The sequence below is a fragment of the Megalops cyprinoides genome, chromosome 16 (genome assembly GCF_013368585.1).
Source record: "Megalops cyprinoides isolate fMegCyp1 chromosome 16, fMegCyp1.pri, whole genome shotgun sequence".
In the NCBI taxonomy this organism is placed as follows: Eukaryota; Metazoa; Chordata; class Actinopteri; order Elopiformes; family Megalopidae; genus Megalops; species Megalops cyprinoides.
Window position 1 is genome coordinate 15,546,294 of NC_050598.1, and position 25,674 is coordinate 15,571,967.

Here is a 25,674-nt window from a genome sequence, read left to right on the forward strand (position 1 = left end):
TAAAAAATGACACTCGCTGCTGGTCAAACTTTGATTGCTGTACCAGAATTTGTAGATATACTAACAATTTAGTTAGCTAGGTATGTAGCTACAACTAAGATTACAAATTTACTTTCTTGTTGGGATTGGGATGTTGGGATTTTTTTCTTCTTTCAGGTAGTAAATATGCAAACATTATATCATAATGAACAGTTAATAAGCTTTGAAATATTTATCTTAAATTTCTAGAATAATCTATTTTCCATATGTACGTTAATGTCTCTAAAATACTGGCAGAATATCCTTTCCCCTTGAAAAATCTTGACAAGATGCATCAGAATTCTCAAAATCTAATTGGTTGTAAAGAGTTAAAGTCAGGCATGCTGTATTTAAGTGCTGTTCAGTCCTGCTACTACACTAGGGTCCTGTTTTTATGCTACAGAAGAGGTTTGAACACATATTTCATTGCCATGAGTGTAAAATGGTTCTTGGCAGATTTGGTTGTCTTGTTCCTTATTTGTGAACATGTACTCTAGAATTTTCATCTTTTGTTGAAGAAGTTTATTTTTCAAGATGTTAAATGCATATACTCTACATATCATTGCTTAAAGCAGTGCACATTTTAGCAGACTTTCAAGTCTTGCTAGGCAATTGATTACCTTCAGCTGTACAATTACATTATCATCTAGACGCATGATTCTCTAAAGAAGTTTCCTATTTCATACTAACCTTCTCTCTATTGATTGACGCTGATAAAAAGTAATGTTATGCCTCTTCAAATATATTTGTATTCAACAGAATTCTGAGTCGTCTTTATTATTGTGTAAATTCCTGCCTAGATTTTGGAAAGGCAGAGCCCAAGATTCTCTTTAAAATGTTCTGAAAAGACTTTATTCAACAGAACAATCGCAAGGTCAGTGTAAAAGGGACTGAATGTTTCTTAACATTTCCCAGACTGAAACTTGTTGTCTGGCAGGCTTCAACAAACAATTTTGCTGAAAACAAGATGGAGGTGAGAGTATGTCTCAAGCTCTTGGAGGACTGCATGACTATTCCTATTTTTTAATGCCCTCAATGGTGGAACAATAGTTTATTGTGTTTTGTGATGGTTTGGAACACAAAACTTGATGGAGAGAATGACATTTGAAAAAGAAGTGGATGTGGATTTTTAAAAAATTTATTTACTGTTTTGTTGACATTAGGAATGTTGGCAATATTTGAAACGGTGGTTGTCATCCTGGATACATTCTCATAAAGGTATCACATTCATTATAAATTAGCTGGAAAAAAATCAGGATTGAGATCAACAGCCAAAGGTCTTTCTGGCATTGATTTTTACAGCTAATAAATTCAGTCAAAACTGCAAACAAAGAACAGACAGACTACCAATCAAGCGATGGTACTAGAATGGACAGGAGGTTCCAAGCTCTCCTGCCAATGGTTTGGTATCATGTATTTTGTGTAAAATGTATGACCAAAAAAAAAAAAAAAATCACACCAACACCCAATATGCACTTAAGATCAAGATATGCCTTATCTGTTTTTGGAGGCCAGTAGCTGGGTCAGTTAGTGGTTATTTTATTGTTGATGTAGTCTATTTGACCCCATGGGACATTGAGAGATGTTACCACATAAATGCGCTTATGATCTTTGGTGACTTTGTACCATTCACTTCCCAGCAGGGATTCCTGTCAAAGTATATTCGTCTTTTCTCTCCACACTCAGAGATCCTGTGGCACTGTCATGATCACACAAAAAGCAGTCAGTATTTGAAAACAGTGCAACTCTGACGAAATGAAAGCCCACCTGCTGATGGCGCATACAAGACATTGTATTACACATAATTCAGTATGATCATAAATGACAAATAATTTGATACAAAAATGAATTAAATAGCCCCTTGTAAAATGTTAAAAGAAATTATATTTTGATGTATTCAGTGATGAAATAACTCTGGCAGCTAAGCAATCACGTAGATTCACTGTCGGTCACGTGGATCCATTAAAGTAATATGTCAGCTCTAATAAGTATAATATGCAAGCCTGTTTGATGCAGTTAAACACCCTGATTTATTAGTATTCAAGTTTCACCTTTACTCACCCTGTATAACGGCTCACCCCATAGTTATCAAATGACTTACTGATAAACAGAATTCACAAAGAACACTAAAGCTGTTCTGAATATTTTTTTATAATATTGACAGAATTGATATACACATGTTAAACATAACACTCTTTTTTTTTTGTTGTTTCATGAGCTGCACTTTTTGATTATAAGGCGGTATTATCGCTGTCATCACTGCTGCTTGTTCAACGCATCTTACAATATTAACCTTATAATTCACTTTGGATATGAGTGTCTGCTAAATATATAAAAATAGAAGTAATAACAGTCATCATTGGCATCGTCGTAGTCAGAGATGATTCAAATAGCTTGGTTCTGGAGGAGCGTGTACAGTGCCTGATGCTCAAGTCTGGCTTAGAGGTGCTGATGAATACTTCATCATATACTCTCAGATGCCTCCTTCAAGCTCCACACAATAGTTTTGTGGCCCTGAAGCTTTATACAGTTCACCCTCTCTGAAGGCGTACCACTGTATCAGCAAACAATACGTACGAACAATTTTCTTTTGGTAGAATGCATTAACCTTTAAGACTTGGCTGTGTGTAGATGGCCCTACCTCACTTATCCCCACGGGCAATGACTGAATAATAAACACAATCGATTTTTATTTATTTATTTATTTGTTTTTCAGAGGAAAAAAACAGCAGCCTATGATATAAAATGTTCTCACAAGACATGGTTGTAATTTTTTTTCTTTGTGTGGGAGTGTACATGATAGCATGGGAAGGGGGTGGGGGTAGGGGTTGGAGTAGGAGAATGAGGGAGTGGTCCCCACCATATTGAGCGCTAATCTGATTGTTGTTAACTTCATTTTTACGTGTACAGATTACGAGCCCAGCCAGCTGTGTTAATTCGGACTGTGCAAAGGGATTGCCATCACTCATGTCAGAAAGCTAGCAGTGCTTTCAATTAATTGCATCTTTTCGTCCCCGACAGAAAGAGCTCAGATGGCGGCTGATTACATTCCTGTGAAATCCCCTCAGTTATTCGTTCTTCTGTCTACGAGTGGCTGTTCAGAAGCCATGTTTGATTGTCACATACGTGACTCATTGTGTTGGACAGACTGCAGATTCTACTGGCTAGTTAAACAGACACCAGTGAAGTATTAATCACAGGATAAAATGGACTCCATGTTGGCTTTTTTACAGTGATTTGGGGTGCCATCTAAGAATATTTCCTTTCATCTATAATTATCTTTTTTTTTCTTTTTATGTGTTTTGTTATGATACAAAATACATGACCAGCACAATGTCCATGTAAATATAATATAATAGAAACGTTTCTTTTTATATCTGTTATGAACAGAAATGTCTCTTAAGTATATTTTCAATATTTAGCTATAATAACCATCAGTACGGTAACATGATTCTGTCTTCATCGTTGTTTGAATACACACTCCTTCATTTATAGGCTAAGAAAGACTTGTATTTATTATGGAGAAGAATTTAGAATCTGACTTTTTTGTCATCCTTTTTACTGCTGAGTTAGAAACTGTCACCAGAAACTCATGCGGATTCTAATCAGGATTGAGGACACAACTGTGTCAGCCTGAGAGGAGGCAGTTTGCCATTTAGACTGCTGCACCAGCTTCGTGTGTGTGTGTGTGTGTGTGTGTGTGTGTGGGCGAGTGCAAGTGCACGTCCATGTTCGCACTCAGAGATCCTTGAGAATATTTAAGCCCTTTTGGTTGACTGGGATGTATGTATTCCTGACAGTCATGCATTGATACATGAGGTATGCAGTTCTATAATGTGAGAACCATGACCCATTACTGCACACACTGAATATTTTTAATTCCTCGTGTGAAAAAAATACCCTCACAAATATCCAAGACATTTATCTTAGTCTCACAGACATTTTTAACAAGGACCATCTCGGAACTGCATTTGTAAATTTGCAAAATATTTTACTGAAAACAGTTACAGCAGGCTATTTTTTTTCTTTAATTCTTAAATTTAATCTTACTGGATCAAATTAAATGCTCTTTTACATCTTAGTATTATGCAGCTAACAACACATGGAATAATATTCCATATATTGTGGAATTATGTAATATGATGAGCCTCTATACAACACATTAATTTTTAAGAACATTAAACATGGGAGTCACACTTATATTTTTTTATAACTCTTTTCCTGGCCATTTTTCCCTCTTAACCAAACATCTCTGATAAAAGGGGTCCTATGGGAACAAAACACCTTTCATTTCCTGTACATTAAGTCTTCTGCATATCCTTCTAACAGTTACATTAAAGGGCCGTTTGAATCTAGAATTACTTCTCGGAGGAATTGGCAGTGCGTTCAGGTGACAGGGACACAGTGTAATTAATTAGCAAATTTTGTGAGAAGAAAGTCTAGGTGTGTGTGTGTGTGTCTGTGTGTGAGTGTGTGTTTGTGGACATGAAATGGCAGTGCTAAATCACCTCTATAAGACACAAAATGAAAAACTTGTGTTAACTAGTGTTATTCAAAAAAGTTATTCTACCTGTTTTTGAGCCTGTTTTTGCATCAACCTGGAATTGCAATTCAGTCCCAGTTATTTATATCTCAATGCTTACTCCACGCAGAATTAAAAAGATAAAGTACATGATTCACTTACTTGGATTCTTCATATTTTTCAGGCCATATTATGAAGTTACATCACTGTCCCACAGAGTACGCTGAAGACACAATCCATTATTTTTTAACTACTCTGGTTAGAAAATTCACTCGACCCTTGGCGAGTGGTATTTTCTCCTTTTTGTTTGGATATCCACAATCCCAAAGGGTGCTAAAGGTGCCTCTCAACCAACAGCTGATGGACACCTGGACACAACAGGTAATTCAAGTTCCTGTCCAATCAATGGCTCCAGGTTTGTAATATTTCATGGGTTACAGAGAGGATAAGCAACTTGTGTATCTCCAGTGGACACAGCTGCCCTAGAATGACAGATGTCATTGAACTACCATCTTCACTTTTTTCCTTTAAAACGAATCATTAAGTGAGGTCATAACAGAGAGTTAAATATATCAGTCGACAAATACAGAATGATGTAAGATATTGTGCCCTTGTGAAGGCTTTACTCTGAAGTTTTGGAAAGTGAGAATCAGCTCAACATAAATAGAAGTACCAGCTAAAAAAGCTGTGCTGTTTTGTGTGTGTTTCCTTTGAATTGAAAAAAAATATATAGAAAATGTAATAAATTTAACAAGCTGAAACAATCTTGTGTGTTTGGATGTGGACTTAAATCTGAAAAAGACATGCCATGTACAGTATGAAACATATGGTATTAGTAAAGGTATGTTGGGCTTTGGTGAAATTGCTTCAATATTAATATACTTCTAAGCTAACTAATAAAACTGTCAACACAAAGAACTTTAGTCTGGGCCTCGTTGAATGAGGGAGAAACGATTGTTTATTGATGGTCTTCGATACAGCAGGGCTTCACGGGCGATGGTCGGCTCAGCAGTCAGTTCAGCAGTTCTGAATCTCGGCTCAGAGTTTCAGATGTTACACTCACAAAGTCTTGCGCTCACAGTCTCACACCTTACACACTCCTCAACCCTTTCGTGGTCCCGTTCCTAGGGCCTCGAGGGCAACCCAACAGCAACCTAAGTAGTTAGAACTGTTTACGTAAGCCTTGTAGGGTGTTTGGGTTTGCTCGAGCTTGCCGTGGCCTGGGCACTGGCGCCTAATTGGAAAAACATTCCCTGAAAGGTATCCTTCGATTGATAGCACATGCTGACCTGACTCCTCTCTGCCACAAACAATGGCAGGGGAGGCAGACATGGGAGAGAAGCTTGTGGGGTACAACCAAGTGATATGCACCTATATAACCCAGGAGTGGATATGAAGACCAGAGATCACACGCAGAGCCCAAGGTCTGAGGTATCACAGTTGTGTTTGCTATATAACTATCTCAGCACCCTTAAGTGGTTAAACATAAAGTAAATTATGAGCCTCTCAGTTAGTAGGCCTGCACCACATACACACAATCACAGTGTGCATGCGCGCATGATTAGTTCAATATAGCACCAGCACATTGGTAACCCGGATTGTGTCACATAACCTGATTATGTGATCACCCTAAAAGCTACATAATTACCATTATACTGTTTATACTAATTATGGTAAATAATCACTAAATAACCACCATTATTATTCAGGTAGGTACAGCAGTTAGCACCATGTACATTCAATGTACGACCATGTACTAGAGACTAGTATTATACCCTTTCACTAAGCTAATATACTGTGCTGTGCATATTGTCTGGTTGACTGTATTCTTTTTTATGGACCACATTACTTGCTGGAAGTTAAAATTCTGAACAGTATATAAAAATATATATTATCATTGGCTTTACCCTGTTACCTGAAAGGTACCATTACACATTGCAAATGGTCCACATTTGCTTCCTACTGCATTCCTCCTTGTTGAGATGTCAAATTTAGTAGTGTTTGATCGTTTCACTCATCTGGGTCAGTGGGAGAAAAATGATGGAAAGCAACACATATTCTCAAGTCAGACAGGTCTAATCTGTCCAAAGCTTAAATGAGTAGAAGTGAGAAACTGCATACTGATGAACATTGATTCCAGTGTCCTAAATGTAACATATTTTCCAATTGATGCTTAAACAAGTGTGGTAAGCAGTGCTGGGCTGCACCTCAGTTTTCCTCCCCATTTCATGAAGGGCTTAATACTTGAGTGATTTCATAGCTGGAGTGCAAATCCTTTTTAAGCACAGCCATGGATGTTAGCCTCTTTATCCCTTTAATAAGCTCAAGAATTACGTTTTAAAAGGAAAATCCTTAAGCATGTGAGAGACTGAGGATGATGTGGGTTTGATATGGATCAGTCTGTCATTATGGTCATGTTAAGTTGATACCGAGTGAGGGTTCTGAGTGTGTGTATGTGTGTGGGATGGATTGTTTGTGTTGCAGCCCACTGCATCAGTAGATCTGTTTACAGTTGAGTGAAATCTTGGTAAAGACACTAGTAGTCTTGTCTCAGGACTGTCTGAGTTATTTTGTCTACTGTTCTACCTGGATTTAGTGGTACATTCAGTGAGATTACTAATGCTACAGCATCCTAACGTTTTGTGGTAATTTTAAGCAAGGATTGCAATTGCCTTACATAATATCTTTTGTTAATGACTTACAATATTGTACACTTATAAAAAGTAATATTTGCTCAAATATGTCTTTCATATTAAGTAATAGAGCCACTGTAGCCGGATGCCCCCCCCCCCCCCCCCCAAAGTTTTAAACTTTGGGAAAAACAATACTTTGGGAAACACATTACATAATATCTGTCCTTAAAGTACTGTAGTGTATCTAAATAGCTAGGCTGTTATGACCTGGCAATGATGCTTGCAAATCTGTGACCATTATTTTAATCCCCTTTGGGAAACTGCCAGACCATTTTGTTGAGTCTATAATGAGACTTTAGTGAAAGTTTTAAAGGTTTAAGTTTTATTTAAAAGTATTTTTAAAATAATGCATTATGGTACTAGACATGATATAAATTAATTGTTTTATGTGATTGTTTAATGCCCTTGTTTAATTATTCATAATGATATGCCATCTTTGTATTACAAAATAAAAACTTTCAGGGTGTGATTAGATTTAAATCACAGTCTATTGCTGTTGTTGTGTTTAATAAAAGTAAGCAAAACAAGACAAATATTACTGAGTTGTTGTGGTTTTCAAAATGATGGTTATTGTGTTATGTGTCCCTTTAGATAGAATTATTACAACTAATTCAGTCAGTTTCGACAATGATCATAATGATAATAATAATAATAATGACGATGATGATAACAACAACAATCATCATCATAATCATCATCATAAATAACTGCAAAATGAGGCTGCACCAGCCAAGCTTACCATGTAAAATGGCATCAGCTATTGGTATTGGGAGATACTGGTATCAGATATTTGTAAGGTATATAATTTCAGACTGTCACAAGAAAGTGGCTAGCAAGATAATATAGATAGTACTTTAGTTCCATAACGTCTTGGTTTAATATAATATCTTGGTATTTCCAAAATCTCAAAATTTAGTATACTGGCATTTTATCAAGCTACATTTCATACAGTGGGGAAACCATAATGTTTTATATTTGTGAAACAAGACAGACATATTAATTTTCAAAGTTTTGCAAAAAAAAGTTTAAGATAAAGCAGTGTTTCTAGATTGTTGTAATGGCATCACATTTTGTGTTAATGACAGCAATACAGAATGCACAGTTTTCATAATGTCTAAATGGGTACTTGTGTGTGGGATGCTTGGATTAAAGCCAATGAAAATGTTGCTGATGGGGTTCACTGACCCATAAACACATCTAACAGCTGCTGAGAATCAAATTTTTCTATATTTTGTTTCATCGGTTTTTTGTGGGTTTTTTTGCAGCCTTGTTTTTGGAATGTTCAATTGCGTAGCTGACTCATGCCTGAGAGAGGTGAGATGAGGAAATCCCATGAAGAAACCCACCCCTGTCCTGGTGGAACAAAGCCAATTTGTTCCACCACTTTGGGCTTTTAGTCATTGTTGGCTGATGATACAACTGGAGTTAAACCTGGGCCATGGGGCTCAGCCTGTGGTTGGAACAAACACATTAGCTGATTGAGCCACTCGAGAGCCCAGTCAAATTCACAAAAATGTATGTTGTCCAAATGAATTTCAGTATTTCTTCACTTAGCAGCTTCCCATGTCCAAAACAAGTTTTGCATATTATCTGTATATACACGTGTGTGTGTGTGTGTGTGTGTGTGTGTATACAGGGTCAGAAATATGAAATTATTTGCAAGGCTCAGTCTTAAGCAATATTTTATAAAACTCATGAATACTTCATAGAGAGAATACATCTGTCAATTTATAAGGGCTTATTTTCCTAGACTTTCCAAAACCGGCACAAAAAAATGGAAAATAGTGGTTTTTACTTAGTCAAACATTTTTAGTCTGTTTAATCATTGTGTGTTAACAGGAGCAAATCATGACAGGATGGTGGTGGGTGACTTATTTTGGAAGGTGCTCTTGTCAGCACAGTGGCTCTATGTCAAATGGTTTTATTGCTGTCCACTGGGTGACATCGGCAGGGAAGATTACAGGTGCTTCTTGGTGCCAGTTAGTACATCATGTTTAAGGGTACAGAAGTGTCAGTTGATTTATGTATTAAATACAGTCCATGGAAAGGAGAGCTCCCATCCGGCTACATTTATGGTTGATGGGCAGTGGGTGCACTTTAAACACAATGGGTAGGGTGTACTTTGATGTTTTTGCCAGGTCATTTGCTTTTGTTCTCAGTGTAGCCATTAGCAGGACCTAAACTAGGTCTTTTATTTCAGTCATCACAACTGACAACACTGGCCAGAAAATAAAGGTATACATAAGTACATTAATTCAATGAGATAATACCGAAGTGAATGAATAAATAAACATAAAACTAAATAAAACAGCTTGCCTTGCCCCTGGCCTTCATGGTTGTTCACCGAGGTCCTCAGTTTGGAGGAGCACTTTGATGTACATTGTCAAGGAAAGATTAAAGACCAAGACTTATGCTAATGATTTTGTGGCCCCTAGGTTCTGGGACGTGTGTCCAGAATCTTTCAAAACACGTTTGATCTTGGCAGCTAACAAGGGGAATGGTAGCTGGAGCTGAGGCTCATGCCCAGGACATTGTAATTGCTTTTTAAAGTGAAGATATATAAAGCTCCATGTTGGACTCCAACCAGGAATAAGCACCCTTGGCAAGGGCCTGATGCATCAGGGCACTGTTATTAAAAGTCTGGACTCATGAGTCAAGAAGATTGATGGTTCTGCTCATAGCTTTTGAAAGTTCAGTGTCCGGAGCCATTACTAGGTGTCCTGCTTATCTCATCTATTGAATATTATTGTACACAATCAAATAGCATTTCTAATGGCCTCCTGCTCCACCCAGTATTATTGTAACATAATCCAGTTAAGGGGATAAAAATAATTTAATTTCGTGTAGAATGTGGAACATAGCTTTCTCTCTTATAGCATAGACATACTGTGTATGTGTATTTCTGTATATAATACTGTACTGAGGTATAAATTGCCCCATGTCCTGATAGTATGCTGATAGTATAGCCCAACAATTGCGCATGTTAGTGTGCTGTGCAAGGATTGTTCCTTTTTTGCTGTTTTCTTTTTTCACATTTGTTGCCCTTATATTATAAATATAAAATAGTATGATACAAAGATCTTGTATCAGCCCTGATTATCTGGCAGAAACCGTGTGTCCATGTGTGTGTGTGTGTATGTGTGTGTGTGTGTGTGTGTGTGTGTTTGTGTGTGGATGAAATTCTATTTACTGATGAAGCAGATATTAATGTATATACATGTAAACCAGTATGTGGTACTGGGTACTGTAGTTGTCAGTAATTTAATCTGACTGATGTTATCTAACTGCTTGAATTTTAAAATGCCTTTTCCCCTTTTATATGAAAGGGAAAAAAAAAAAACAATTGTATACTGGTCTGGTCTCACCATAACAACCTCTGCACTTGCACAGGAGCACTTGGCAAGACAAATGCATTCCTCCACTTACATGCAGCTAATGACTGTTTTTGAAACTGAAAGTCACACATTGCACTACAGTGGAGTGGGCACTCATTTGAGGATAGGTGCTACTCTGCTGATGTCATCTAAAGTACTCACAGGTGCCTGACAAACACTTAATGCCACACAGAAAACTTTTATTTTGGAGTTCTGTTTAATTGTTACTAGCTTCATTATCAATGGGATTAGGGGTCAAAGGTGAATACCCTCTTGGTAATGGTCAGGTAGGTTTTCTTTATCCACATTTCACAAATATCTTTAATCATGTTCTAAAAATCTTATACTGAGATGCTGCCTTTTACAATGGTTAGATATTTTATCTAATTTTATGCTGTATCACGCTTTGGAATTCACCTTGGATAAGGCTGTCCCTTAATTCTGTATTTTTGACCGTGAGTGAAATGCAATTTCTGCATGGATATGAGATACATTTAGTTGTATTATGCATTTGAAGATAACACTCTGTTGCAGTAGGAGGCTGACAAGTTGTTAGCTTCCAGATGTCCAGATGGGTGTTACCATAGCAATTGATCTCATCTTAAACTCTACCCCCCAAGGCTGTCTAAATGTATCAGCGAGCTCACTTCATCATCCCAGAGATCTGATTGCCATTCGGTCGGTTGAATCTGATCATGCAGCAGTCACTGTAAGAGAGCTGACCAGTTGCTGCTTTGGGACTCAGACAAGCTACAGGCTTTAGCAGAGAATACACAACATGAGAAAGGAAGTGTATATATTTGTTTCACTGCAGACATGTAGGACAGGGGGTCAAAGCTAGCGCCGTTGCCAGTCATCAGTCTTTCATATTTGATTTATTCTGAAGTGAAAGCAAGCCTCGGGCGGTACATAGATTGCTCAGATGTTAAAAGGATGATGTTTTTCATTTGAAGTGCACTGGGTCTGAAGAGTAAGCTTTTGGGTATCATATCAAACAGAAAGGCAAGCCGCCTAATAGGCAAACTAAAGTGTGGCGGAATTAGCAGACAGAAAAATGTCCCTGAGAGAGTGCACAGGCGTCATTACAGAAAATTGAAAGGGGAAAGGAGCAAGAGAAAGAGAACTGCTCACATCGTCTGTCATTTTAGTAGATGAATTACAAGCTTTAATTGGATAAAATTAAACATTTCAATCATGTCAACATCTTCAGCTACTCCTGTATTTTGATGCCTTTCATATTCTTGATTGTTCATTCAAAGACAACAGTATGACCAGACACAAAATTCACAAAAGTGGAGGATAGATATTTACTTTCCCTTGTTCTCTGTAATAACAGAAGATGTCTGAGAGCAAATAGTAGTTAGTGATAATTAATAGTTATGGTGACATGAGTTGCAGCTGCCTTACCTCAGTGAGGACATCCCCTGCTGTCAGTTATTCTTCATACCTTATGTGTGCATATGTATGCATGTTTGTGTGTGTGTGTGTGTGTGTGCATGCATGTGTGTTTTTAATGGGAGAGCACATTTACAGTACAAAGCTGGATTTTGTGAAGGTCATGAGAACCTATTCAATAAAAATGAAGTACAGTATAAGCTGGACAGTGGGTGTAGGCATGCAAGGCAGAGCAGATATGAAAGGAGAAACATTCAGACCTGCTTTAAAGATGGTGATGTCATTAATTAAATGGTCATTACTATTGTCTTTTATGATAGCATAGTATGGAAAAACAGCTAGAGCTTATTTGTGTGCCCTGGTGACCACTTCTGCTTCTTATGCTTCTCATCATCATCATTATTATTATTATTATTATTATTATTATTGTCATCATCATTTAATCCTGAGTATTTATCATGCTCATGCAAATTCACCTATACTCTGGGCCATTAACCTGCCTTCGTTGTAATATGTAGGTTGATTTTGGAGGAAAAAAATTTGTCCACAACGTGGACGGAATATATTCCTTTAAAGTTGTAATTACAGATGTAAAGCTATTTTGAGCTGCCTGGAAATCTATAACTGGACATGTACGTGGACTGCAATAAAAGGTCAGGATTTAGCAACAGAGAGCTGTGTTTAGTCCATGGTATAATTGACTTTCTGATTTTACCCTGTAATTCCATCACTCCAGGAGGTGTGCTGATTGATTCTTAGCTGATTTTAGCTTGGCCTGTGCTCACAGCCAAATCTTTGTGAAAAATGTACAAAGGCCGTAGTCAATACCCTGTTGTGATTTTGGTATATTTTACTTTGATTTTAGATTTTAGAATTGCATTCAGTTTGCATCTTTCAGTGTTTAATGTTAATGTGAAATTGTATGTGAAATTTTGAATGCATAAATTAATTGCATGCTTCAGTTCACCTGTGACAAATCATCTTTGAAATGGTTCCGCATTAATAACTGCAGAGTTAGAACCTTTTTGCTCCACAGGTAGTCAACAATAACCAGAGACACAGCATGAAGTTAAATGCAACTTCATAGTAACTTTTAGTTTTGAATTTGCATTACTGATCTAGAAATCAGCAAAGCAATGTTTATTATGTCTTCACAGGCCTGCACAGATTCTATAAATATATTATTAATTGTTTTTCCCAGTGTGTGGAATTCAGTGAAGTGTGGATGCCATTATAAAAGAGGGTAACAAATGTGATATTTTCAATAAAAATAATCTTAGCCAAAGTGAAAGTGTAGTTACAGTAGTTGGGATTCCAGTCTGAATTCTCTTTGGGGTTTTTATAATGAATGGAACAGTAACTCAGATTCGGATCCTTATTTGGCTTTTTAAATAATTGATTAGCTTGGTTGTAAGTGAAGTGCTTCAGTGATTATGTTTTATGCTTGTAATCTGTGTTTTGGGTCTTAAGTGAACTGGCTCATTTAGATCACCTTGTCTCTTTCCAGTCTGCATTGAAAGAGTTTTGATTTAAAGTGATTTGCTTAACATATCATTATGGATATATATAATGCAGCTGCTCTGCGACTGTGGCTAGAGAATGCCCCAGTAATGACCTGTCTGCTGCTTTTTTTAAAATGGGCTGTGAGGCCCCTTCCAAAGAAACAAGGTTTTCCCTTTTACTCTGGAAGACTGAAGGCAGGATGACTCATAGTCTTTTGATGTAGTACCGCATAACATTTTAATGGAGCAGTTCAGTCCTATTGCTCCAATACATCACGGAACGCGCATCTCTGAAGTTCTGTTGCCACCTGAGATGATCGTGATGATAATTACAATATTTATCATTGGCACGACAAGAAGAACTAATGAATTTAAACATGAAAAATAAAGAAACAAATGAGTAAGAACACATGAGTAAGATTTGAAGAACACAGCTATCCAGCAATATTTTCACATATGTATGTGGTAGACAGTATTGCATAATTCAGTTTCATGCATTGTGTAATTCTGTTTTAATATGTAAATGTTGAAATGTGGTAATTGGCACTATATATGTACTGCACACATAAATTAGTGAAGGACATGCAATCAAAGTTTAAAGTCATTACGGAGCACATGTATGTATGTATGTATGTCTGATTTAATATCCCCTGGAACGGGTAGCATGAATTGGGTCAGAAAGAAAAAGAAAAAAGGGAACAGTATATGGGACTCTTTCTGCTAAGATGGTGAGATTTTCAGTGGCAGTGAAGTTTAGGCTTTGACAGTATAACATACATTGCCAGTAGACATTTGTATAGTACCTGGATACCTCAGTTAACAACATTTTTTCTTCACTTTTCAGGTGAAAATGTTGGTCATGTGAAATCAGAAAAAAATAAAAATAAAAAAGGCTGCCACAAATTCCATTTTAACATCAGCAATGAATACAAGATGGGGAACCCAAGTGAGTGCTGACGGTGTTGTATTGAACCGTCTGCTCCCAGTGATCAATGAACAGTACTTAAGATGGTGTGTGAGGAAAGTCCAGAAGGAAGGGAGGGTGCACAGACTAGCTAATGAAATCTGACGCAGTCCAAATAATGCAGCCAGAGCAGGTCTGAAATCTCCCAGAAGCAGGTGGAATGAAAGAACATAACAGCATAACACAGCAGAAGGAGATTATCAGCCACTGCCTGTAGCAAGCCTGCAGCACAGTGATGCAGTCTGTACCCGGAATCCAGGTAGGGCCAACACAACAAAACAGACCCTCTGTGGTTCCTCTGAGCTGTGTGTGTGTGTGTGTGTGTGTGTGTGTGTGTGTGTGCAATGTGGGGAGTGTGTCTCTATGAATATTTTATTCCCTCAATTACCACCAGCCAGTTTGCAAAATCTAAAAGTATGCATAATTATGAGGATCTGTCTTTGGCACCTTAAGGCACAGAGTCAACCAGAGAGCAGAACCTACAGCTCCAGACTCTTTTTGGACATTTTGACTTTGCCAAGCAACACTTTGAAAACACAACAGAACTGCTTCATTGGAATGGACAGCCACGGTTTAAGAACATCATTGCTACTTTTCCACAGATGTGTTGGCTTAAGTCAAATGCAGTATGATTACATATTGTTTCCAGTTGTCTAAAACTGTTTCAGATACATCTGACATCTATTCAGCTGTGTGATATTTTGTATGGCTGGCAAACCTTCTTTTTTCAATAATGGTGCCCCCTGCTGTGAGCTGAGCTTTGTAAGCTTCACTGTGTATAAGTATGTACAGGTGTATGTGTAACATGGGTGTGGCAATATGAATAATTTAATTCAAAGATGAACTTGTAGCTGTAAAAACACAATTACTATATCCCTAGCCTATAGGAGTTCTGGAGGGGGGTATTTTTAGTTGACTGTATAGTGATATTCTTTATACTTGTTTCTTTTCAGGCTGAAAATTGGTTTCAAATTTGAATTTAAACGCAATTTAAAACAACTCTACAAGAATATGTCTCCACTTTAATAGGTATTTTGTATTTTATTTAGAAGGGAATATTATTCGATATCACCTGAGCATTTGCTATACAGTCTAGTATTGACCATACTAGTTACATGTAATGAATAAATTTAGCACAGGAGAATGTAATCCTGTTTATAGAAACAGTGCAGAAATAGAAATGTAGTTTTACGTAGCTTGGTGTTGCGTTATTCCCAAGCATTCATTCCAACACTCTAATCAGCTCTTTATTGCTTGTTTTTACTCCTGAGAGAGGCTTGTGTTTTGTCCAACACACTAAGGAGTGTTGATGCCTAGAAATGTGTGTTTTTTTTCCCCGCTCTGGGACACAGAAGGCTTCTGTGCAGTCGTGCGTAAGGGCATATTTCAAAACAGACAGAAAATACCATAAGGTGTGAAATGAGGTTGTTCGTTTGTTCTAATAAACCCTGGAAGAGACTGGCAAAAGCCTTCATAATAGAACGTTCGCCTAGTGAAAATGTGATCATTATGGAGAAAAATGAGAAACAAATTAATATTAAGCAGAGATCAGAATGACAGTCTGGCTAATTGGAAGTGAGGATTTGGAGGATTTTTGAATTATTATTTTAACGTCATGCAAATGAATGTAAACTGATGCTAAAAGCAGAGAGAAACAGTGTGCTTTTGTTCTAGTTTCAATATTGCAAAAATGAGGGTATTCCATTGCTCATTTTTCTTAGCTCTGTTTTAATGAGTTGTGCCATAGCATTGCCATTTGAGTGGTACTTTGAAGTCTTAAAGATCAATGTTAAGATTGATTAGTATCATTGTCCTACATGCACTTTAGGACTTCCGAATGAATTATCTAATATCAATACAATTGTGTTCCCCCTGAAGTGCTTTTTAGACGTTCAGGTCCTAATAAATCAAACAAGTTTAGGTGATATTCATTCAATATTCAGAAAACATGACTATCCTGAGACTGCCAGTTACCGTATTGTTTATCTCAGGTAAGAAGGGATAGCTTTGTGTGGACATGTGTGTGCCTGAGCGTGTTTTTTTTTTTTTTTTTCCCACAGTACGATATGGCTCTCATTTATTTATGGAGTTCAACACCTTTGCATTCGCATTTCTCTTTTTTTCCCTTCTGATACTGGATAAAAAGAAAATGCATTTGCTTTTTATTGATCTATGCATTTATTTTGCAAACTCGGTCAGTCAATGTCAATTTTATTGTTTATGTCCTTGGTCTTTTTTGATCTATGTCTATATTTATTGGCGTACCTAACAATGAAGAATCAGTCAAACAAAAGATCCAGTGTGTGCAGAGATGGAATGTGGTTAATAGCCTTTGATTAACTGGTATCCTGTGTGGAGCATATAGCTGTACATCGGGCTCTACAGAACTCTACAGAAATCAAGGTTGTGCTCTAGCCTTACCAATCACCCAGGCTCAGCCACAGCTCCCAGTGTATGGGAGGGATATGCATAGAGAGTGCTGATTTCAAGAAAGCCATTCTGGTCAGCATCAAAAAGGCAAAAAGAGACTGACCTCTTTAACAGCTGTCTAGCCACACCAAGTTGAGACAAATGAGTCTAACCCTAAGCAGGAAACCACCTGCTACTGAGACATAAATGTCTCTCCAGTGGAGAACACATAATCAGTTTATCTATTGTCTATTATCCACTGTTGGGTGTTCTTAATTTTACATCACAGGGACTTTCCTTGTCATTACAGAACAAGTAGATTTTAAACAACATGGCTTCAATATGAAACTACAGTTGATAGGTGAATGGAGGAGAAGTACTGCATCAAAAAGATAAGAGAAATAAACACTGCACTGTAAACTGACATGCACCACCAGTCTAATAAACCAGAGGACTGGCCAGATTTTGCCTACATAGAGCTAATATCTGTCATATGTCATATCTGTCACCCATTGAACTCAGTTGAAGCAGGTCCTCATTGCCATCTGAGGATGGTAGCATCAACTTTCGCATTTATGGACTTCTGATACCTGGCCAGGGTGCCGACCTCTGTGCAGAACGCTAATGAACCTCAAAAAAAGCCTTTAACTGCCAATTAGTGAACAAGATGTTTCCTCAGCATGCAATTAATACCATATTATGGCAACGAGGCAGGAAAATACACCGTCTTAATGAGAGTTTGATTGTCATATTTGTCTTGAATGATGTTAAATGTCACTGGTGTCAGGAGGAGAATGTGCACCAAATAAACTTTTGGTGAGGCTGATTTTTCCCCTCCTATGGAGGGGGGGTGGGGAGTTTTCCCCCTACAGCTGCCTTTATAAAATGTCAAAGTCAGTGAATGTAATGTTTTGGGAGTTGCCCTTCTGTCCTTTAAAATGCAAATCAACTTCTGAAGGTGCTGGATTTTGCATTTTATAAATGGCTGGAGTTGTAATGTTTGGTTTGATGGCTGGAGAAATAGAATAGCAGCTACAGCATATCAGAGAGTTTCAATCCCTCATTTGTGGTTGTTACTGTAGTCAATGCAGAGGCAAAAATCAAGGGATGGTTTAACCAGATAGGCAATTAAACTGTTTTAGTTACAGATAATAAATAGCAATAGTAATAATAAAAAAAAAACATACAACACGGGTTTTGTCTCAGTGCAGGAGGGACACTTTGGGACTGCCATTGTGGCTGAGGCTTACTGGCCATCTGGGAGTTGACAGAAAGGCCAGTGGAGGTAACTGCTGCTGCAATAAAGACATTAAATCAGTCGTTGAAAAGGTCACTTTTCTATACAGGCGTTTACAATCGCTGTAACTGATTTTGCAAGTATTGATCAACCTGCCATAAATGGCAGGGAATATTAAAGCTTATTATTTATTTAATTTTCGGAGCTCTCTGAAGAGGTCAGTAGTATTATGTCCCTGTGTAACCTTTCTCTTAATGATGCTTTGTCTGTTCAAAAAAAAAAAAAAAATAGGACTGCGAGCAAGATTTGGAATTTCAGCCTGTCACTTTTAATTTATATGTGCTTTTTTAAAAATCAGGAAATTGGCTTTAATGACCTGCAGCAAAGGGAAGATGAATATTAATAATAGAATGAATGAAGAATATATCACACGTTCCTCAGATGGTTGAATGCAGGTGCTGAGATTAATCATGGGTTTCTGGTGGAATCACATGGTGCGGAATATCATCAAAAACACATCCTCTCTCCTCCCGAAGTTTCCGCAGAATCAGGGGATGAGATCCATTATAACCCTGCAAGACTTCTTTTATGACGCTTCACTGGAGTCCTTCTGAAAAAAAAGCACTAGATTAAAGTTGTATCTCATCCTGTTTCTCCGAGGGCCATTCCTTCCCCATGTCTTAAAAGGCAACTGGGTCTGGCTGTGATACCCACCCAGCAGCTTCTAACAACGCACAGGGGCTGGGGGGGGGGGTCGCGGAACACACGCCACGACCTTGAATTATTTATCCCGGATATAGCGCTGTAACATGCTTTTAACAGGTCTCGGTATTCTGAGTGCCCACGCGTGGCGCATTTTGTTTTAATCTAAACTCTGCGTCTCGCTCTCTCTAGATTGGTCCGCAAACCGTATTCTGGATCCAGTGATTTAATGAGCCCGTCGCAGCTTCAGCAGCCATGGAACAGATGGACTGTAAACCCTACCAGCCTCTCTCCAAGGTCCGACGCGAGATGGAGCTGGGGTACACCAGCTCCTCAGACGAGAGCGAGGACGGACAGAACCTGCGCAAATCTTACACCTCCCGGGAGACGCTGCCCGACTACGGCCAGGATCTGAGGCTTAACTACAATAGCCACAGCAAGAAGAAAAACACAGCCAATGAGCCGGAACAAGGTACTGTACATCGCTACTCTCCTACTTGCTCCAGAAATAATCATAACTATCCTTTCAAAGGTAAAAGGACAATATATGAACATGCAACACATTGCTCTTTACTTATGGAAGAATGAGGCTTCATGAGCCCCAAAATGAGAGGAGACAGCATGTCTTATCAATTAATCAATTATAGGGCTTTGCTATAGAGAGAAAAATCTTCCCTTTAGCTCATACAAGTCAGTGACTGACAGCACATGATGGCTTCAAAAATGGGGTGCATGGAACCTCATTCTCCCATCGCTGTTGTTCTCCCCTTCTCCTGAGGCTATATTTCTCTAATTATGAAGTGGGTTGTCCTCAAAACTTGCTGCCTATGCCTCTAATGAAAAGGATCTCAAGGTTTCACCTGAAAGAGAAAGCTTTTGTTAGGCATGATGGATTGTCTGCAGGCGAGTCAGGGCCAGTGTTAAAGCAGAAAATGGCACTTGGGATTGTGGGTAATAGGGAGGCCGCTTCAGGGGCAAAGGCATCCTTGAGGTTGATCAATCACTCCTCATTGTGTTTTGGTTACAGGTGAAGTGCAGTTTTTATTTGTCTGTTATTCTAATAAAACTGTCTGGTTGAAATCAAAGTGAAAAATGTATTCCGTGTGAGCCTGATTTATTTATGAGCTTGAAGTATTTACCAATAAGAATTACATTGCATTAGTATGTCATTAGGGGAATTAGCATATTCAGTCCACTCAGCAAAGGATATATGCTGGTATAGGACATTTTCTGGAGGGAATTATTTCCTAAGAATTGAATTTCTTTTGAGAAGTTGTGGAAAAAAAATGATTAGATTTGGCTAGATCTGGCAACCAGATGACTGTTTTGAATTCCCTGAAAATTTTTTTCCTAATGCCACAATGCACTCAAATATGTAAACAATATGTAGCTTAATAGAGTTTGAGATGAAACACAGGAGGGTGAGCCCTCAAAAGAATATATTTGCTTCTGTCCAAAGTATGATGTGGAAGCAGAACAGCCCCGAATTTCATTACTTAAGTAAACTACATCGGCATGCACATATAATGACTTACCATTAAGATTCCATGGGAGCACATGAGAAGCTCAGTGGTTAAAGCCTTCACTTTGAGTGCAATCTGAGCTCTACGGCCTGGGTCTGATCCCAGCCATGTCATCAGCTAAGGATGAGTAGGAGCCTACAGCGGCGGAACAAATTGCCTTCATTCTGCCAGGGGTAGGGCTGGGTATATCAGCAGGGGTTGCTCGTCTCACCATGCTAAGGCAAGCGGTGACTCATCAGGCACCTCCAGGTTGCTTGGATTGTGTCAGTGAAGCCATTCTCATCCTGCACTTAGTGCTTAGCTCACTGTGCTGCACCGGGTGACTTACAGTGTGAACAATAGTCGTGGTTTGAATATGAATGTATTGGAAGATTGCCTTTGCCAGTACTCCTCCATAAGTACAGTTGTCGTCAGGCCAAAATGAGCTAAACACATGCACTTGACAATTACAAAATATGAATACATAAAGGCGAAGATGCATTAAAAACGATTCCCTTTCTAGGCATCAGATTAAAGCCTGTATCACAAGTTGAATATGGAACTGCTTCACATGTCTCTTCATAGCTTGTATACAGTATGTCAAATCCAAACATGCTTAAGGCTCCCCTACTGAGTCATCATACTCCAAGCCAGCTCTTTACTGGTGTTGGTGACTTAGGCAGATGGGAACCAGCCACCCTCACCATGCCCGGTTCACTGGAATTGAGAAGAGAGCAGTGAGCCACCGTGGAATGTAACTGAAGGCAATGGAGGTACAAATCTACATCAGCAGAATAAAAATCTGACATTAGCCCTGCAGACAAAGGCCCATGCCAAATATGACTGAAAAATTGATGTTCAGGAACAATTCTTTGCTGGAATTTGTTTGCTGGAGTTGTTTGCATCCCTAGGTGAAAAGGTGAAAGAAGTTTACTTACGTACTTAAATACTTCCGTATTTACTGTCAATAATGTAGTGGCCTAATGGAAATGCATAGACATGATTGCTGTGTGATAGCATGTGACAGCCATACTGTTTAACATGTAGATACACCATGTTTTTCCTGTGTTTTTGGCAATTCTTTCATGTGTAAGCCTCTTAAGGAAGAAACAGCAGGACTGAAATTCAACATGCACATTGTCCAGATATTTGTGTCTCTTATTTGCAAAAGAATACTATTGCTTTGTCAGTGATGCAGTTGCTGTGCCATTGCATTGACAGTACATTCACTGAGTATTTTGCATGAGTTTTGGACACTTTCCTCAAGTATAAAAATGTCATTGTTCTTTAAATGCATGGGCTTGAAATTCACTAGGTGATTCTCATTTGCTCCATTGTAAACACAATGATTATAACTATCGCATGGCAAATATCTTCATTCTGTCTAATTTTAGTATAAATGTGGATCTGGAAGACTGAGTGTGCTTTATGTATGTGCACTTTACTTAGCTTTTACACTACAAAGTGGCATCCCCAGGAGATCCATCTCATAATGATAGGGGAGGTCACATTTTTGGTCGAATGTAATAATCTAGTTCTCACAGAGCTAAGGAAGCCAACTCAGATTTTGCAACACACTACATTGTGCAGTATCTTGATTATTGATACCACTGTTCATGTTAATCAAAAACACATGCATCCAGGATTAATTACCACAATGGTTTATTTTTTGTCTTAAGTTTATTGATGAGAAACTTCATTTTCCCTTTAAGTGATTAATCCTATAAGATGCAAATAATGCCAGTTTACATAAAACACATTAATAGAGGAGTTGAAGATCACTGATTTTACCTCCTTGGGAAAAGAGTGAAGTGCAGAGATTTTTTTGAGCAATGATGGGACAAATGTAATTAATCTTGTCTGAGAAATATGTTTCCATTCTGGTGAACAGTATTGTGAGCATCACTCGGTTTTACACATAACCATGTACCTGTAACCTTTCACTCTCTCATCCATTCTAAAATACACTGTATAAAAGAATAGATTAAAGAATAACAGAAATAAAGGAATAAAGGAGTAGTGGTTTTGCAGCATTAAAAGAAAGTGACAGACAGTGAGAGGGAGAGAGAGAAGTAGATGATTTGGGATTGACAACCCAAACATTATTTTCAGTTGAGTGTAGTTTACCATCACATCATTTGTTTTTGAGAAAAAATCCAATGTTATTTGACCTTGTGTCTGCCTTAAGTAGTGTTTGTGCGTGCAAATGCATCTGCGTGTGTACATACATATGTGTGCCGTTTCATCTGCTCATAAGAGTGTATGCACGCATGAGTGTTTAATCCTTGGCATGTTATCGCCTCCTCTGAAAGGCCTGGTTTATAGTCGCTAAGTCACAGGGTGTGTTTGTTTCAGACTGCAGGCATCTCAACATTTACAAAATATTACTATGTCTGTTTTTTAGTGCTAATTATATAAACCCTGCAAAGCAATAATGAGTCTGAGCCTAAATCTGTGTTGACCATGAGAATAAGTTAAGGAAAAAAAAAGCTTATTATTCTGACAACATTCAAAGTTGTCCTGACCAAATACATTAAATGCATAGCACAGAAGCAATACTCATAAGCAAAAAGGCATTCTTTACATCGTTACACACTAAACAAGATGGTGATACGGCTTTGCACCATTGAAATATTTTATACTGCTACCTTTATGCTAGTGAGAGACTAGCTGCACAAGTTCTGATACTGGCTTGACTTTCAGTGGCAGTGAGATGGTGAGACAAGGTAACCCTAGTTGACCCTCCCTCTTTTATTCTTGGAGGAACTAAACTTTTGTTCTGCCATTGTGGGCTCACAGTCATTGTTGGCAGATGACACAGACGGTTGTGAACCCAGGACATTGCTGACTGAATCACATATATATTTAATTAATCCAGATTAATACTGGATCTTCATGCTGAGCTGAAAGAAATGATTCAGTTCAGTAAAAAGAGACATGAAATGCCTATCACGTCACCATGGTTATTTCTGTGGAATGCTGTAAAAAAGTTTAGGGAGGTGTAGGACCTATCCCAGTTTTGGGTAAATAATATTAAATAATAATACCTTGTTCTATTAATTCTTTCAAGTAGTGAACAGACAACCTCAGTGTTTTTTTTAATATACAAGATTAAATGGGGCATTCAAAGACCTAAGAGTTCTTTTATGTACCAGAGGGACTAATTAATTCAAGTCAAGGTGATACAAGTCTGAAGAACTTTTAGTGGTAACCTATTCCAAAATGAGCATTTCCCTTTAGACACTCTTCATGCAAATTCAACCAGCAAGATAATGGACCTGATTTTGAAAACACCATCCTCTAATGCAGACCTCAAAAAAAAAAAAAAAAAATTAAAAGCCTTTACAGCAACAGGTAGGGAATGTGAACAGTGGGAAGGATGTTTGATATGACAGACATCAATTACATGTTTAAAACTTTTAAAAATGTTCTCTCTTTTCCATGTCCCATGCTTTGACTTTCAAATGAAATGCATTTACCATTTTCATTGTCTTGACAAACATTCTCAAATAATGAATATATTAAGGTAAACACATACTCAGAAATCGTTCTTATTGTAACATGCTTGTGTGTTATAATTTGAAAAGTGGGTATGTAGTGCACATCACAGTCAGAGTTTGTATTATAATGCAAATAGCATAGGTAGGCAGCTAATTTTCTTACATATTTCCAGTGCTGTATTGCCAGGCTCGCAGACAATTGATACTAAGGCAAAAAAACAATTGGAAATCCAAAGATGGCCGGGTCTCAATCTGAATTGTGAGTACAGCAAACTAGTTTGCCTTAAATGCACTGACTTGTAGCATTTGGCCTCATATGTTCTGTTTTCTGCCAGTTTAATTCTACTGACATGAGACTAGGATTAAAAGCAAAGAACACAGTAATGGGCTTTTGCAGACGTGTGCGTAATGTATGGTTACATTCTCGTGTGAGATGCATGCTCGTGCAGGGATCAACGTGCTTGCCAGGGGCAAGTTAAAACAGATGTGGTGCAGAATAAATATTTATTCGATTGGCCTGCAACGCCGTCCGCATTTATACCGGTGGTTCTGTTTGGATGTGTTAACTGTAGCAGACTGATATCAAAAAGCATGTGTAGAACTATAACCTTGGAATTGCAAGTGCAACCTAGATTTGTGTTGCTGAGAGAATTTCTCCCACTAACATTTCCATTTGGAGATATGACTTTAGGTCAGGGGTTGAAGAGCCATCTTCACCATCTACACAAATGGGTTAAGGACAAGGATTCCTGGTTCACTTAATTAGTGGAGAGAGTACTGTCAGAGACTAAGGTCTCGGTAAATCACCTTGTATTACTGGTAATCAAGGAGAAGTGCGGAGGCTCTTAAGAGCGGTCTTAGAGATTAAATACTCTAGTCCTGCTTGGTACTGCAGGTGGGAGACTGTGTGATTTACTTAGTTTCAGTGTTGGTATTTACTGTTCGTCACTGGATCTTCCATGATGTTGGGTGATCTTTTTATTGGTGGGGTCCTTTGGTTTTGGTACTGATGCTATGTAAAAGACAGAACCAAACTTTTCATAGGTGTATTTCATCACACAGATATATGTCAGGTGTGTGTCAAAAATGTGAGAAGACCTGAAACCATTTATTTTTAGTTAACTTTAAATTATCGAGAATCAACTCTTAATCAACTGTTATTATTATTATTATTATTATTATTATTATTATACGTCAGTATTAATTTATTTAACAATATTTCTTTGAATTTTTTTCTTTGCTATACACAGCCTAAATATTTTATGTTTTTGTCTTTCATTAGTTATGGAACCTGTATTGGCCACAAATGTCTCTGCAGCTAATTTATTTTAGTCAGCAGCACTAATATTGATACAGCCTGATCCTCACCCCCATGTGAATGTTAATTAAAGATTAAGCTGAGATATAGAAACAGGAGGTGGGTCCGCATGCACAATAAGCCACAGCAGGCTTCCAAAGGATTTTTTTTTCTCTCTTTCTCTCTTTTTTCTCTGTGTGTTGACTGTTGACTGGTCAGTATATCAAAGGCATACAGCATGGATAGAACCCTTTGTTAAACAATTTAGTGCAAAACAAAACAAACAAGAAACCACAAATGACTTTTATAGTTTGCAAGTTTGTGTGAAATATGCTATATTTATTCATTACTTGCAGTCAATTCAAGGCATGTGATTGTCTAAGGCTGCACCTAGCTGTCTTAACATTCGGCAACTCAACGATTGTGCCTCTGCTATGGCACCTGAATCCTGAAACTTGTGAAGTTTGATATCTGGAATATTAATTATTTTTCAAGGGACTATGCAGTTGTCCTGTCATCATTAAAGCTGAAGTGGGTAAAGGGAAACCAAAGGGTATTG

General features: G+C 38.0%; 1 protein-coding gene across 1 annotated transcript in view; it reads left to right on the plus strand.

Annotated features, from left to right (window-relative positions):
• The window catches only part of LOC118790796 (teneurin-1-like), a 183,381-nt gene that overhangs the window by 14,962 nt on the left and 142,745 nt on the right, over window positions 1–25,674 (plus strand). The window contains exon 2 of the mRNA XM_036547853.1: window positions 19,009–19,288. Within this exon, the coding sequence (XP_036403746.1) occupies window positions 19,072–19,288 (217 nt within the window). The 5' untranslated portion in view covers window positions 19,009–19,071. The remainder of the gene's footprint in view (window positions 1–19,008; window positions 19,289–25,674) is intronic.